General features: G+C 39.0%; 1 protein-coding gene across 1 annotated transcript in view; it reads left to right on the forward strand.

Annotated features, from left to right (window-relative positions):
- Positions 1 to 13158, forward strand: part of MRPL3 (mitochondrial ribosomal protein L3) — a 28566-nt gene extending 15408 nt beyond the window's left edge. Inside the window, exons 7-10 of the mRNA XM_030494123.1 lie at positions 366 to 474; positions 2807 to 2884; positions 4355 to 4432; positions 12537 to 13158. Of these exons, the coding sequence (XP_030349983.1) occupies positions 366 to 474; positions 2807 to 2884; positions 4355 to 4432; positions 12537 to 12686 (415 nt within the window). The 3' untranslated portion in view covers positions 12687 to 13158. The remainder of the gene's footprint in view (positions 1 to 365; positions 475 to 2806; positions 2885 to 4354; positions 4433 to 12536) is intronic.
- The last annotated feature ends 3864 nt before the right edge of the window (positions 13159 to 17022 follow it).

Genomic DNA, 17022 nt, shown 5'->3' on the forward strand with positions numbered 1-17022 from the left:
TTATTGTACAGTTGCTTTTTATTCAGGTGTTTTGGTTGGTTTTTTGTTTGTTTGCTCTGGTGTTCACTTGGTGAAAGCTTCGTTAGAGTACCATATATTAAGGACTGTCACAACAAGGAGCACTTTATGTTAGACTTTTTGCCTATTCGACTGTCTTCTAGTGCTTCTTATTCTGTAAAGCAACTTTTAATTATTGCACCAAAACATGTTTATGTTATAAAATATAGATTTATTTTGATATATTCTTCTCTCTTCTGGGCTTTGCAAAGGTAAAAAGATCATGAGTCTGAGTGAAATGAATGCTATTGCTAGAAACCTGAAGTCTGACTAACCCGGGTTTGTTTCTTGATGATTTTTCTTTTCAGAATTGGTAAAGGATTTCAAGGTGTCATGAAAAGGTGGGGATTTAAAGGTCAGCCTGCAAGCCACGGCCAGACAAAAACTCACAGACGTCCTGGAGCAATATCTACCAATGTGAGGATTCTTGCTTCCTGTTTCAACATTCTTCAGTATTTTTAGAAGTGCTTACAAAAAATGAACAGTTTCACAATAGTTAGCTGTTACCATCTACTCTCTGGTAGCAGAGGATCCTAGCTCTTTCAAAGGAGGTGCAGAAACCTCTATAATGAGCAATGCAGATAGCTATTCTCTTATGCCTTGATTTATGAATATTCTATATTGCTGGTAAGTGAGCAAAACATATTTTAACTGAGCAAATTGTGGTATTTTGTAGTGAAGCTGAGAGAAATAGTCTTAATGATCCAAAGAGTGTTCTTAGAATCTTTTATGACAGCATTTATAGATTGGCAAGGATTTAGATGTTATTTTATACTGCAGAAATGGTACTATTCTTTGAAACCTCAAAGATTGCTTTTATCACCTTGCCCAGCTTGTGTAGCTGCTTAATGAACTCTTAGATTGCCAAAATAGTTTGTTGATTTCTAAGTATTTTTTAAGTAGAGTACAAAATAACATTTTCAGGTTTGAAACTATAAATAATACTAGTTTTAAAGCTCTTTGGAACAGATTCATTTAAAACCTTGTGCCTTTAATAGTTGGACAATATTTAGGCTAAACTAAGAGGGATTTTTGCAAACTTGCTTTGCTACACAGTATTAAGTCCAACTAAGTCACAGTACTGAACCTGAATTGTCTGTAATTTTCTTACAGAAATAAAAATTAAAAAAGTATTATTAATAATGCTCAAGAGAATAGCTAAAAGGCACCAGAAAATGAATTTAGAGTAATTGAGACTGTAAAAGCATAAACTACTGGTTTATAGTCCTTCATTTCTGCTGGAAAATTAATTCTACACCTGGCACTGTTGTCTCTAAAGAATGTAAATATTTGAACATTGCAACACTTTTTGGTTTAGCAGAAGGTGTTCATTATTACAAAACAACCCTTCTTTACTTCTCTTTAAATTAAACTTTCCTAAGCAGTAATGCTGGATGTAATTTCACTAAGTGTCTCGAATTGGAAATAATATTGGGAATAGGTATGATGGATGAAAAGGAAACAAGGTGAAAGGATGCAATGGGGAAAAAGAATGCCTCAGTTTTTATTTGCCAGTATAGTGTTGACCGCCTCAGATGTTGTTGTAATCCTGGATTCTTCAGTACAGAATCCTGTCCCTAGAACTTCATTGCAGCTGGTTTCCTGAAATCATTATTTTTACATGTTAAACTCCCCCCCAAAAAAAACCAAAACAAACCAAACAAAAAAAAAACCCTACAAACAAACCACACACAAAAAAGGAAACCAAACCCCGTTGTTAATTAATAACAGAGCGGTGCAGGAAACTGAAACAAATCCCTCAATAATACTGTGGAAATTATTGCACTTATTCTTGCCTTTTCTTTTCCACCTTTGTTTACTGGCTTATACCCAGCCAAAAAAAAAAAAGGAATACAGAAACTAAGCAATAGCAAGCAATGTAATTAAAAATCCTGTTCTCAAAAATACATGCTTTAAAAAAAAAAATCTGGTTTCCATCAGTATAAAATTCATAGAATCACAGAATCAACCAGGTTGGAAAAGACCCTTAAGACCATGAAGTCCAACCGTTGCCCAGCACTGCCAAGGCCACCACTAACCCATGGCACTGAGGGCCTCGTCTACACAGGATGTGAACACTTGCAGGGACGGTGACTCCAGCACTGCCCTGGGCAGCCTGTTCCAATGCCTGAGCACCCTCTGGGGAAGGAATTGTTCCTCAGCTCCAGTCTAAACCTCCCCTGGTGCAGCTTGAGGCCGTTTCCTCTTGTCCTGTCACTTGTTCCTTGGGAGCAGAGACCGACGCCACCTCACTGCAACCTCCTGTCAGGCAGCTGTAGAGAGCGATAAGGTACCCCCTTATCATGGGTTAGGGAGAGGGAGGGACCTACAGTATTGTCTTCATTTTGGCAGCCTCCCAGGGCAGGACTGCTCTGAAGCTCTGTTAGTAGCATCCACAAGTAGTTTAAGCAAATTTCCATTTGCTACAGTCTGTGCTATAGGTGAGTGTCTTGTGTCGATTTTGCTCTGAATCTATACAGGGTAAGTATTAAGCAAAGCTAGAATTCCTTTGTTGATGCAACAGTATTTATAGCAATTTTATGATTGAGGTAAAGTATTTCAGACAACATATAGAGTAATACCTAACCTCCAGTAGGAGGTATTTAAAATGCTAATCAATATTAGATATTTTCAATAGTACATATTTTAAATATTGGAAATACTAGCATATTTTCTTTGGTGTTCCTTTTTGAGTTTTTAAGTGTACCTCTTGCAGTTACATTATTTCTTTGGTCCTGTTTTTATCTAGAAAGCTGGCAAAGTTTATCGTGGAAAGAAAATGCCTGGTAAAATGGGTAACATCTATAGGACATCTTTGGGCTTAAAGGTGAGTTCTGGGTATGTTACAATGTGTATAAGGTGATTGCATTACCAAGCAGTGGACTTAGCCATGTAGCCTTGTGTTGGGGTACTGCCTGTCATTCCTGTCAGAATCCAGGCAGGAGGGATCCTGCCCCTCTGCTCTGCTCTCATGAGACCCCACTTGGAGCACTGTGTACAGTTCTGGTGTCCTCAATATAAAAAGGGCATGGAGCTGTTGGAGCAAGCCCAGAGGAGGCCATGAGGATGATCAAGAGCTGAAGCACCTCCCGTACAAATACAGGCTGAGAAAGTTGCGGCTGTTCAGCCTGGAGAACAGAAGTTGCGTGGAGACCTCAGAGCAGCTTCCAGTGTCTGAAGGGGGCTACAAGGCTGCTGGAGAGGGACTCTTCATCAGGGACTGCAGCGATAGGACAAGGGGTGATGGGTTCAAACTGAGACAGGGGAAGTTTAGGTTAGATGTAAGGAAGAAGTTCTTTACTGTGAGGGTGGTGAGGCACTGGAATGCGTTACCCAAGGAAGTGGTGAATGCTCCATCCCTGGCAGTGTTCCAAGGCCAGGTTGGATGGACTTGTGGGTGACATGGTTTAGTGTGAGGTGTCCCTGCCCATGGCAGTGGGGTTGGAACTAGATGATCTCAAGGTCCTTTCCAACCCTAACTATTCTATGATTCTATGATCTTGAACTAAGCAAGCTGGAAAGACAAGAGCAGCAAATGTGTGCTCCTATCTTCTTCTTGGTTACAAATAAGTTATCTGAACTCCCTTTGCATATGGGTACCCCGAGAACTGGAATTTCAGGTGATACCTCCACATCTGATATGTTGTTTTTCGCTGTCCCTTGACTTCTCCCTTTCAAGTGAGAAAACAATCAGGCTTTTGAAGACTTTCAGTTAATGTTTTCATGCCTGTTCCACTTGTTCATTCCCAACCCAAGTCTGAGACATTTGAAGTCCTAACTTTATCATGGTCCTCACTTTCATGTGCAAAAAGGGGATTCTAGTTTCTCTCCAGATTCTGATGTGTACATTGCTGCAGCAGTCCCGAGGCTGTTGCAGCTACTATTCTCTGTCTCGGAAGGTAACCTCTGTAGTTTGCACAAAAAGCGTGGTAGCCTCTAGTTTACTAAAAAATGTGCTGCTGCTGCTGTCTGCTAACTAAAACTGATATCAGTTGTTCAGCAGCTGTTGCTGTTAGAGGGAAAACTTGGGTGCTTGATTGGTGTTACGCTGAACAAAGAGCTGCTTGGCCAAATACAGCCTGATCACAAGCTCTTTAATAGACTCCTGCATTAGAAAGCTGTGAACTCAAAGTAGCATCTGACTGAATTCTACAGCAAGTTTAGGCCTGTACAGGATATTCCTCTTGCCCACACTACCACCTCCAGTTAATCAGTTTGTGCTTTGCAAGACTATTGTTTGTAAAACTGGGCATAGTCTCTAAAACAGGTAAGCTCAATGTCTGCTTTTTTTCCCTAGGTGTGGAGGGTCAACACCAAACATGATATTATTTATGTAAATGGGTCTGTTCCAGGTCACACGAATTGTCTGGTGAAGGTATGTTTTCTAGTTTCAACTTACTGATGTTGGTGACGCGTAAGCTGTCTACAACTCTTCTTGCAAAACAAAAAACACTGGTTGAATGCGGTCTTCATTTCTTCAGAATCCCATCTTGCACTATTGAATTAAAGGGCAGTAGGGTCAGTTCTGTGAAGGAGACAGTGGGTGACCACTTACTCTAAACCCCTTGTTCTTAGCTTTGCACTGGGGTTGTGCACTCACATAGCGTATCTTAAAGCAACACAGTTGCTGTAACCCTGTGCTAAGAGTCTCAGGGCTAGGTCCATTCCCTTTTAACACTAGCCTGTGCCAGTAGCGAGATCATGAGATTTCCAGAATGTTATTTAAGGGCTGTAGTCATGAACAGAAATACACAGCAAGCACTGCTTTAAAGGTTATTCAAATCATTCCCATACACAGTAGCAGTTTCCTTTGCAAGGAGCAGCTCAGATACAGGAGGGGATAGCTGGAGTTCACACTAATGATACGAGTTCCCTTTGCAGTCAGTATAAATGTGTCAGTGTTATTTTCTGTAGTAGTCTGCAGAATTAATTTCAGATTTTAAGGAGATTATTTCACAATGGTGCATGAAAAACTGAATGAAGTGTCTAATGTGTTCTTACAATGTAAAAAAGCCACATCAAGGCAAGAAAAGTACTTTTAGGTATTACTTTCAAAAGAGACTTTTCTTTTGAAGTAGGTATATTCTACAGATCTGCAAGCAGAAATTACTTGGAGGAAGTTGTTTCGGTTTTGACTCAATAGACTACAGGGTATCAAACATCTTTATTATGAATGATTATAAAGATTTGGTTGTACATATACATATATAGCTGATATATAGTTTAACATCCTCAGAAGAATTGTAGGGATTTAAGTGATCCATTTCTTGAAAAGTTACAGAGTTCATCAAGGTCAGATGTTTTCAACTGGTTTATTGTGTTCTTGACATATTTTTACTATGGGCATCCATTTTCCGTTATGTATTTCCTAGTTATGAAGCAGAACTCTACAGTTACTGGGCATTAAGTAAAGCAAGCTTAGTTTTCAGATAAGTGTTTTACACACAGAAAAATGAACTTTATCGTTATGTTTCTCCCACTGGAAACGAGGCCTTTTTTTCTGAGTGAGGTATCTCTAAACTACTTTGATTGTAATGTCCAGCCCAAGCCTAGAGAATGCATTACACATTTCTCTCTCAAGATAGTGCAAATCAGTTAGCAGATGTCCAGGAGAAGTAGGTTTCAGGATAACTTCTGGAAAATTACTGGGCATGACATCAGCGACATAAATTAAGACTGTAGTTTTACTGGCTTTTCATTCATATATTGGATTGAATGACCTTTTCTTAACTGTGTTCTAAATGTTTTATCTAATCCTGAGCCATGCACCTGGTTGCTATCTGTTAGTCTGAGTTTTAATTAACTGTGATTTTGTTGTAGGGTGTTACTTTTCAATTGCGGTGTTATATATACAAGCAACATAATGTAGCCGTAAAAATGAGTAACATTTGATACCCAGACTTTATTCTTTGATCTTAATTGTACTCTTAAGCAAGAGCTAATTGTTGCAAAAGGTTGTGCATCTTATTTTCCTAGTCATGCTGTTAAAATCCATGCTTGCATGGTTCAGTGATAACTGCATGTACACACCTCAGGTGTCTTACCTGCAAAGATACACCACATTATGAAGCCATTAAGCCTCTGAATACAGTACTTACTTCTACCAGCTCATAACTTTAATTCTATCCAGAGTCTTAATCTTTTGATTTCTGGTTTTAAGTGAGTTAAGAAAACAAATATTGATTAAATGTCTCGTATTATAAACTGTTTTTAAAAGCAAAGGTGCGTGTGTTAATACTGCACCTTCTTAAATCCGCCATGAAGATTTATTGAAATCAGTGTCCCCTTGCTGATCAGGCACTGCACAATTCCTCTTGGAAAGGAACCTACTGGAAATGTTGTACGCTTTCTCTCATGATCGTGTCACTTCTACCCTTTTCTTCCACTTTCTCTTTTTCTTCACTCAGACATTACTCTTGCCTAGGCTGGAAAGCATCTCCTTGAACACCTTGAATTTACTGGGTTTGTTCTGAAAACAGTCTTGCTGTTAGCTTGAAAAAGTCCTTGAGGCAGCAGTACTGCCTCGTTAAGAGGAGACTGCTGGGCCAAGCCATCTGAGCATACACAGTAAAACAACTGTGTTGACATCTGTGGTGTGAAAAGGATAATGGACATTGATTGCCATGGCAGTCTGCTGCATACCCTTTAAGCCCTTGTCATGGTCAGCAGTGATTTCTTTTGGATTCACTCGCCATGGATGATGATTGGAACTTCATCCAAAGACCAAAAGTTAAAATGCCTTCATCGTTTGGGGATTTTTTCCGAATAAACTTAATCCATCAGTATTACCTAAGTGGTCCAAGGCACTTTTCTTACTGCTTTACTGATCCTTTTACATGATGTCTGCAAAATACAGAATCTGTGTTAATTACATTTGTAAGTTACCTGTATTTGAACATGTTTTAAGTCATAGTTATCTACAATGTAGAAGCCAAAGTATCTTCAAGTGTGCATGTTGGCGTATGCATTTCAGAGTTGCAGCTAATTTAATTAATGAGGGTTGAGGATCCATGGGAAGAATGAGGGATTTTGTCCCATAGCGCTTTTTTGACATAATACAATATTGGAAGGATGTTGACCAAAGTGCTCCAGACCCAGACTTTCATGGCTGGGTTTTCTTTCTCCATTTAATCTTGCTGCACTCATATGTGGTGGTTTTAGCTTGTTTTATGCCTTTCTTCCAGGCTGTTTTCTTATTTGCATCTAGACTTTGACTTTCTATACATTGTTGTGTATTTGTTGGGGTCTCTAGTTGGGGGGAGAAATTATGGGATATTGACATGCATAATTACTGTTCATTCCACTAAATACCTGCCTGTAATAAGGTAGGACTAATGTCTAGGGTATTTGGATCTGTCTTTGAGCTCAAAAAGTGGAATATGTCATAATACTTTTCTCTTTGTGTGTCTCTTAAGAGGAAAGCATTTATGTTCAGTACCCACTTGGTGTTGCTTGGTAACCATTAAAACCACAGTGCACCTTAAAGCATACATTTATTTTGTATGTTACATATTTTTGGAAACTCAGTGTATCAGCACTGTATCCAGACGGAGATGAAGCACTTAAATTTGTCAAGTTTCATTTTCAGCAGTATAAAAGTGCAGAATAGTAGGATTGATGGATTCCTGGTTTAATTAGAAATCAGGTTTCATTTGTACTGCACACTGAAGCATGCAGGTAAATCACTGACATAAGTAATGTTTCTAACAAATTGGAAAACTAATGGAAAAAGCTTACTTTAGCATGGAATTCTTTCTCAGTGACGAGGTCTAATAAAATGAAGAAACTTAGCAGTCTGCTAGAATGTACAGAAGTTTTCTGTTATAAAAGTGACATCTCAGAGTAAGCATTTGTACGTTAGCATGCTGTACATTTGTACATTAGCATGTTGTGCCTATCAAGATAGCCTGCCTCAGGTAATAACACCTGTTTCTCTTGGTGTATCTTAGATCAGGCCCTATAGTTGCCATCTGTGGTGTCAGTCCTTTAGGGAAAAAGCAGATAGTTTTTCTTTTGGAAGCTTATGGCTTTCAAGTTTCTCTCCCAAGTATATTACCAAAAAGTTCTCTCTTCCGTCAACTTGAGAAGCACAAGACTTTTCAAGCAGATGCTTTATAATGGAGGGGATGCTAGAATGTGGTGTTTTAGAATTCAGGATGCTATAGTTTATCTTTGGTAATGTTTTATATCTGTCTTAATTTTAAGGCACTTGATTTTCTTAGGACATTCAATGTCTATCACTTTGAATATATCACTTGTAGCGAAAGCAGAAATTGTGGCAAAACTTGTAACCCATAGGAGTTGCTTAGCAAGTTGGCTACTGAGCTGACCTTTTCATATGCTAGAACTGAGTTAAACTTGAAGTACATTGTTGCTTTAGTTACAGTATTCACCTTGAGCTGGTAACTTTCTCAGTCTTCCCCTTGCATGTGCTGTGCTCAGATTGTGAGGACATGCAGGACCAATGTGATGCCTTCACTTCTTTCATGTTCCCTGTCCCTTTCCTTTGGGTGGTGAGGCGCTGGCACAGGTTGCCCAAGAAGTGGTAAATGCCCCATCCCTGGCAGTGTTCAAGGCCAGGCTGGACAGAGCCTTCGGTGACACGGTCTAGTGTGAGGTGTCCCTGCCCATGGCAGGGGATTGGAACTGGATGATCTTAAGGTCCTTTCCAACCCAAACCATTCTGTGATTCTGTGATTCTATACCTTGGGCACCATGATGGAGTTGTGTGGAGTTTTTGTTTCTTTCTTTAAGACAGAATAAGGCTGGTCAGAAATGAATATAATTCTTGGATTCAATTTTCTGTCTAGCTTCAAAAATAGCAGAAAAGTTGAGCTAGGTAATGTATGACACCTGAGGAGGTTATTTCTAACGTTCTCTATATTTAAACACATTTTCCTGTTTATCAAACAACTTGCCGCCTTTGCTATGATTGCTAACACAGCCTGAAGCCATTTTAAGCTCTAAATGTGAGTTCTGACTTAAGCATCAAGTTTAATGTCTGTTTATGACCATATTGCGTATTTTGTGGTGATAGATGACTGAATCTGTATTTGTTTATACTGTTATGCTGTTGATATATGGGCTATGCGTATTATTAATTTACAGTGTATTAATTGTCTACAGAACCTTTTATGACTGTTTTACAGATTTAGTGGCAAAATCCAACCAGCTCCAGTTTCAGCTTTCTCTAGTATTTTTCTTAATAAAAAAACTTCACAAAAAATATACTGTAGTGTATATATACTGCTATATATACTGCTATATATACCATCTATTTGTAGTATAGTTTACTGTGATATATAGGAGCATTAATACAGAAGTTGAGCAAACCAAGTGATTGTTATGTTGAGTTATGAATGCTTTTGAATGCTTTTATGCAATGTAATAACCAGTTGGGCTCTCGGCTTAACTCCTTCTCTGGGTGAGAGCTAAATTCACTGGATTTTAGTAACATGGAGCATTAAAACTTACTCCTTTATTAGGAATGCTCACAGAAGGTTACTGGGAAAACAGGAAGAGCTGTGCTGGATCACACATGCTTCTTGTCTGTGTACATGCTTCTGTAGGGTAGTGTAACTGCTGCTGCATACTATGTAACCCCTTTATTATACTCTGAAATGATTGTGCAGGAATCTGAGGAAATACATCCAGGAAACCTTTGGTATGCTGCACCCTTCATAAATGTAAAGGGAGTCATTCAATAATTCTCTTAAGAAGACAGATAAATTATAGCATGTTTTAAGTTGCTGGTCGGTGCTTTCAGATGTAAAATGAAATTTAGTTCTTCATTTTGATGGGAATAATAATATCTGTCTAACAACATCTGAAACTTGGGAGAAGGAGCTATGTTCGTTCAGTTTGATAGTGGTGCTCTAAGATGGTGCTTCAGGAGTCAAACTTAAATTGCATTTGAAAGCAATGAATGTAGGAAATGATGGAAAAAGAGCAGGACTTTTTGCCAGTCAAAAGAAATAGTTTGCCAATTATACCAATCAAAAGAAAGAGCAACTCAGAATAAAAGGATTTTAACATTAGATGTGGCTTGTACTTCTGGGATCTGTCAACCTTTTGAGAAGTTTAGGAGGGGCAAAATGAACAGTATTGTGCTCCTCTGAAACAATGGTCTTTGAAAACGTTCCATAAGAATCTTAAAACTACTTCAAGGATTCTCCTTATCACACAAGAGGCACTATCTTCAAAATGCCACTCGACATTAATATGTAAAATACAATGTTATGGCTGCCCAGAAATCTTACATTCATTTAGATAAACTAATGCAGGACTAAGGTTAGACTGTTGGGTTTGCTTTCAGTTAAGTGCAGTTTTGTCACTCCCAAGCCCTGTGATAAGAAGTTGATTTTTTTTAAGAAAAGAGGGGGAAAGGAAGGAAAAAAATAGGAAAAGAAACATTTGAATTCCTTTCATTTTCCAGGTGCCCAAAACTGCCTGTAATGGCACAGCTTGTATGTAACAGCACACATTATTTAATGATGAGACTAATCCAAAATAACAGAAAAGTAGCCACGAAAAACATTTTAATGAGATATGTATGATATGAGTATGTCATCAGAAATAAAATTATCTTCCTAATGTTATTGTAACTTGTGTAGAGACCATGGGGGTTTTTACTGTTGGCAAAGAAGGGTTATGATGTGTCATAGGATTAGGGAATGAAAAAGAAAGGAGCAAGGGGAATAATAGGTAACTGGTGACGTCATTAAAACATGTTTTCATATAAGTAGAAGAAACAGCAGCAATGTATTGAAAGGGAAGGATGATTTCTCAGCCTCAGCAGTTGAAGCTGTCTGATGGTGTTTCTTCTGAACTCGCTGCTGCTGGAGCTGTTGCAGCAAAGGTCTTTGGGCTTGGGCCTCAGCCTCATTCATTCCATGTTGATATATAACGTAAATTACTTCAGTAGTTCTGCAGGGCAGTTTACAAGTATATAGAGAATGCTGTTCAGAGGGAGGTGTCTGCTAGAGGAGGAATCACAGAACGGTTTGGGTTGGAAAGGACCTTAAGATCATCCAGTTCCAACCTCCTGCCATGGGCAGGGACACCTCACACTAGACCATGTCTACTTGAAAAACTAAGTAGCCATCTTAACCAGTGCAGCACATTGAGCCTTTCACCCCATAATTCGTAGCAAAAGGTTTTCTTTTGTTTATCAAGCCTGCACTTAGCAAACTGTTGGAATTCCTCAGGAGAGAAAAAACTAACAAACGAGCAAAACAAGTTTTCCAGAAGCTAAAGTTTAAGTCAGATTTATTGTGCACTTCATCTGCAGGAATCCTCATGGACTTTGGGAAAGGCTCAAGTAATAGCAGATATGAATTTGGTAAATGTCGTGCTGTCAGAATGTTCAGTGGGCATAAACTTGTTTTATTTAATTTCTGGTATAAATCACAATTGTCCTATGTGAGGTTTGTGTCGAATCGAGTAAGAACAAGCTTCCTGTTCTTTAGAAGCCCACCACAAAAATAAGAGGAAGAGCTTATCTTCTCTATACTAAAATTTGGTGTAGTCTATTTGTACTTTCTTTTTTAATCCAGTTGAATATAGGGGCTGAAAGGGGTTATTACAGCTCAGGAGGAAGATCACATGTAACAATAATATAGAAATGAAGAATTTAATATTAAATAAAATCCCATCACCTGAGAATCAGTAGCTCTTTTTCTGCAGAGATACCGGCTTTCTATCTTTTCCCACAGACAAACTGCTTTTGGCTGATAATTCCAGCTCCTCATTTTCTTCAGAGATTGGAGTTTCAGGGACTAGATTTTAAATCTCTCCACATGTAAAGAGGTCAGGAAAGGAAAGGAATTTCTCTGTGGCTCTACAGTTCTTGGAAATTAACTTTCTTAAAGCCTCATGGTCAACAAACTTGGGTACTGATTCCTGGGTGAAGAAGTGTAGATGCTCAACTCTGCAGTAGCCAGAGGGACTGAATACAGCACATGTACATATCTCTGCAAAATTCATTGCCATAGTTTGTATTGTAAATATCAAAAGCATGTTTTGGTTGTTGAAGAGGCGATTGCACTGTATAATGTCACTTGGTATGTCATGTAGGAAGGAACTGGGGGATAGAAACACAGTTTAAATGAGCCCTCCTTCCACACATTTGTATTAATAATACTTTAAAATATTTAGCAATGACTTCATGAGGGTAGGCTTTGATTCTCTCACAGTCGTGATATATTTATCACACTGATAAATTCTCTTTGGGTTTTTTGTGGGGTATTTTTTGGTGGTTTTTTAAAAACTTCTTCATGACAGGTAATGTTAAATTCAATAGCTGGGGTTGGTGCTAAAATAACTGATGATAATACCTGGAATTCTTCATCTAAACAAGTGTAATGTGAATGCTGTTGGATATTTTTTTTCTGATGCATGCAAGATGATTTCTTTGATTTCCAGTGTATCGCTTTGTGAAGGCCTTCTGTGAACCTTACCCTTCCCCTCCTGCTTTTCAGGTCAGAGATAGCAAATTGCCTACTTGCAAGGAGCACAATAAAAACCCTCCATTCCCCACGTTTTTTGCTGATGGAGATGAACAACTACCAGAAGACCTGTATGATGAGGAGGTTTTCCAGTTCAAGGATCCATCTGTCACATATGCGTAATGTTCTTTATGTATTTGAAAACACAGTTCTGTTACTATCATGAACTTTGTAGAGCTGTATGAAAGTAAACCTCTGAATTGCAATTTGGCTAACTGGCTCGAACACCTTCTTGCCATTTTGGTCAGGTAATAAGATTTACCACTGTCAATTTCAAACCTGTATTTAAAGCACCAGGAGAGTCTGAGGTGTAGGTTATAAAGCATACCAAAAAGTTGTCTTCAGTGATCTTTTGTCCTCTGTCTCAGGCTGTGAAAACTTCCACTTCACTGAAAAGAACTGTTCTGAAGATGGTTCCATTGAATTTTCTGAATGCTACAAACTCAGTTTCTCTTTTGTTTTCTCTTTTGTGGAAAGTATTCTGGCCAACTCTGATCACTCAAAAAAACTTCCAAATCTGCCTTGGCATCTGGGGAGGGGGGGGAATCCATGAAGAATAATCCAAAATAAAACATATAAAATGAGTTGTTCTGTAGCAGCATGAGCCTGATTTGTTTCCTTCTTTTCACCAGAGCTCTTTCTCTCCTTTTGGTTTAGTGTTATGTTGAGTTTAACGTAGAAGATTTTCTAGGGGAAAGATGATGTCAACTGTTGTCTGTCTCTTCAGAGGGATCTGGAAGTGTGTGTGGTGAGGGGGTGTTTGGATGGGAAATGTTCAGTAACAAAGCAGCATGAAGACTGCAGGGGCCACGGCTTGTTCTGACCTTCACAGAGGCTCCCTTGCATGCTCTCTAAAGAGAGATCTACACATCTACACTTGCCTCCATATTGCATTCTTATTTGTCTTTACGATAATGCTTGTTTTCTTCTATCCTACTCACTAATCGTGGTTAATCCCAGCTGGCAACTAAGTACTGTGTAGCCGCTCACTTCCCACTCTGCACCATGAGAATTGGAAAAAAATAATAGCTGGAATCAGTACACTCCTTTTATTTTTCATCTTACATGATTTACTGTTTATAAGTGTGACCTTTCGAATGCTGTAAATCCTCTCATGTACAGAAGCAAGTGCCTGCATAACTGTCAGTGCCATCTAAGCACACGCTTAACGCTTGCGGTGGTTCAGGAATTTGCATTACTATGCTACTGTTAATACTGTGTCAGTGCTGTCTGCTCATCTTTGCAGCTTCATCACAAGACATGACATTTCTAAAGACCTTACTAATACTATCCAATTTAAAAGGTGGTTTCCTTGGTGTCCCTCAGGTACTGAAGATGTTCTGAATTGTTTTGTAGCAGTTTGAAGAAACCACATGCCATCTTAAAGAGGCTGTGTATAGCTATTGGCTTGTAGTAGACTGGGAGAGATCATTAGAGACTGTGGTATGGAAATGTGAACTGGTAAATATCTTCATTGTAGGGTATCCTCTTAGCTGGATTCAGTTGAATTAATGCAATTCAAATGAGTGCATGAGAATGCTGAATAACAGCACCAGCTTCATGCTTCCCCTTCTCATCAGTAACTTGGGCTTTGAAAGTGCAGGTATCACACACACACAGCAGATGGGATTCAAAAAGCCTATACACATAGCAAATACTGAGTGGGGTGTCATGTTTTGGCCATCATACTAGTAATGAGTGCAACCTGTCAGCTGCTCCAGATAGTTGCCATTTCCTGAAGAGGTGTTTGATGGTCTATCTCCTGATTACAAAATAGATTTGTAAAGTTGCAGCATTTCAAATTTACTTGCTGTTGAACACATGTAGATTTGGGGGGTGTCAGATGCACAGCCTGCTGTTTGCCTTTGGTTTATGGGATAATTCTGGCATGCATAGCCTTTCCTTGAAGAGCTTTGTTGCTGTTGTTGTTTTTAACTCCATTGGGAGTGATCCTGGACTATCACAGATGATCACAAGGAGAGATGCTTTCTCTTACTTCATTTCTCAACCAGAAGTTCCAGGGCTGTGGGATCCTTTCCTGTGAGTTACTGTATTTGGGGTTTGCTTTCAGTGTATGCCTTGGAAAGCACGAAGAATCAAATATAAGCTCAATGGGAACCACAGATTTTAAAAAGTAAATTAAGATTAACTTGATCAAATGAGATTTCATCTTTAGGGGAAAACCAACAACCTACTGCAATTCCTGTTTCTTTGGTAAGAGAAGAACTTCTCTCTTTTTGGCATAAGCAGTGAAATTTCAATGATCTGATCATGTTACTTTTTAGCTTCATTGTCCAGGGAATGACTGCAGTTACTCAGGGAGCTCTATAGTTAACCTTGTGTTCCACTCGTTCAGCTTTAACATTTCTGTTGAAATTTATATATTGTCAGAGTAGATGCTGCAGTTGTGCTTTTGAGATGTGTGAGCCAATGTGGTTTATTCGATGCTGCTTATTCAGGTAGGTATTGGTCTCATTTTTCTTGAGTTGTACAGGTGAAACCTTTTCCACCTTTGTTCATCAACAGCGCTTGGACACTAAGGACAAGAGCTTTCATAGCTCAAGGAAAGACTGATGTCCTGAAGGTAAGTAATACACAGAGCAGGTGCAGGGTGAGATATGCAAGATCTCTTGATGTGAGTGCAGCCTAGGTTGGAACCTAAACATCTATTAGACCTGTTCTTCCGTAAGGCATTGGAAGGCTTATGGTGTTTCGTATTTAATTTTCTGTATGCTCCCATCCCTAATGAAGGGACTTAGTGCAAGAGAGAGGCAAGCTGAATTTATTTCAAGGAGCAATATTATTGTAATGACACTAAATGCCTTAAGCCCACCTACAAGTTTGCTCTTAGAAGAGGCTACAGGTGCTTACTGAAGTAACTTTAGATTTTAGCAAAGCTGCTGGCGCTGAGTATTTATAATGTATTCCCTCAACATAGCTGAAGGTTGTTGTGGCTTACCAAGTAGATGTGCTTTTAAAAGTCAAATAAAAGCAGACAAAATCAGGCAAGTACGAAGTCCTCGTGTCTCAGATGAGCCAACAGTTTCTGTGCTAACAGATGTGCTCATTTTTGTGAAAAGGCAAACCAAGGGCCCTGTTGCAAGTAGATACCTGTGCGTTTTGTTGCTATTCCTCAGTACTGAAAGCTTAGAGCCATCAGGAGACATATGCCCAGGCAGCAACAACAGCAACAAAAAGAAGCTCTTATTCTATATTACTTGTAGATTATTAAAGAAGAAGGAGCTGAATGTGTTACTGAATCCTGTAAGACAACATCCTACCAAATGTTGCAACCTGTTTTGGTGACTGAGGAATTAGTTGCTGGCAAGCTCTGCTGCAATTGCCCTAACTTGTGAAGCAGCTGAGATCTGCTGTGAATTACGTACCTGTTTCAGCACAGAGAGAGAACCAAGTATTGATGTTCTACAGGAGTATAATGCTTTGAAGTTGTGCACTCTCTCCTCAAGCCTTTTTTGTGTCCTTGGGCTGGTAAAGAGCCTGTGCTTTCCTTGGCATATATTGTTTTGCTTTGTGATGCTTAAAAATCATAAGAGGATCCAGCAAAAAGCATGAATGCTTTTAAAAGCATGAGTGTGAGTAGGGTTATTGTGTCCTCCTTGAGTGCTTTTAAAAGCATGAGTGTGAGTAGGATTATTGTGTCCTCTATGAGTGCTTTTAAAAGCATGAGTGTGAGTAGAGTTATTGTGTACCATCGTATCAGGAAACCTGTTGTGCAGCTCTTCTTTTCTTGTGTCTTCTGGCAAAACATTACCATACACTGGTGCACATACACCCTGGGAATGTGACTGTGCCTGGAGCTGCCTGTAACAATGAGGCAAAATGCAGATACCAAGCAGTTCCTTTATATTTAGTCTGTTTTCTGCAGGCATTTGTGAGCAAGGCACTGAGCATGTTACCCCCTCCTTAGGCTGTTCTGTTTATTTGGGCTAGTGGAGTGTTTTTAACATCACTGACATGCTGCTTTGCAGAAGAACATAGGGTTAAGCTTTATCTGTTTACATGCCTTCGTGGCATGACTGCTTTGAAAACTAAATACTCTCCATTAATAACCCCTCTCAGTGGCCCTGTAATAGTACATGAATAAACAGTGGCAAGTTTACAATGTAAGTTGAAGGTAAAAAGACAGGAAGAAGAGGAAATCAAAACACTCATCTATCACTTGACAACATAATTGCAGTAATTGATGGTAAACAAGGATAGTTTATTACTCTGGAATCCATAGTTGTAAATACCATTGCTCTGTCATTATGTGAGACTGATAAATGTTTTCCTTCGCTATTTTCACTTCATGTGGAAAATGTGTCTGTTTGTTAGCATTTAACAAATACTATTCTAGTAAACTGAAGGGATGACAGGAGCTTATATGTAGAATTTTATCTTCATGCTCCATTTGGCTTCTGGAGCCTGTTATGGCCCGAGCTTTTCCTGAAACGAGTGT

Source organism: Strigops habroptila, chromosome 1 (genome assembly GCF_004027225.2).
Source record: "Strigops habroptila isolate Jane chromosome 1, bStrHab1.2.pri, whole genome shotgun sequence".
Classification (NCBI taxonomy): Eukaryota; Metazoa; Chordata; class Aves; order Psittaciformes; family Psittacidae; genus Strigops; species Strigops habroptila.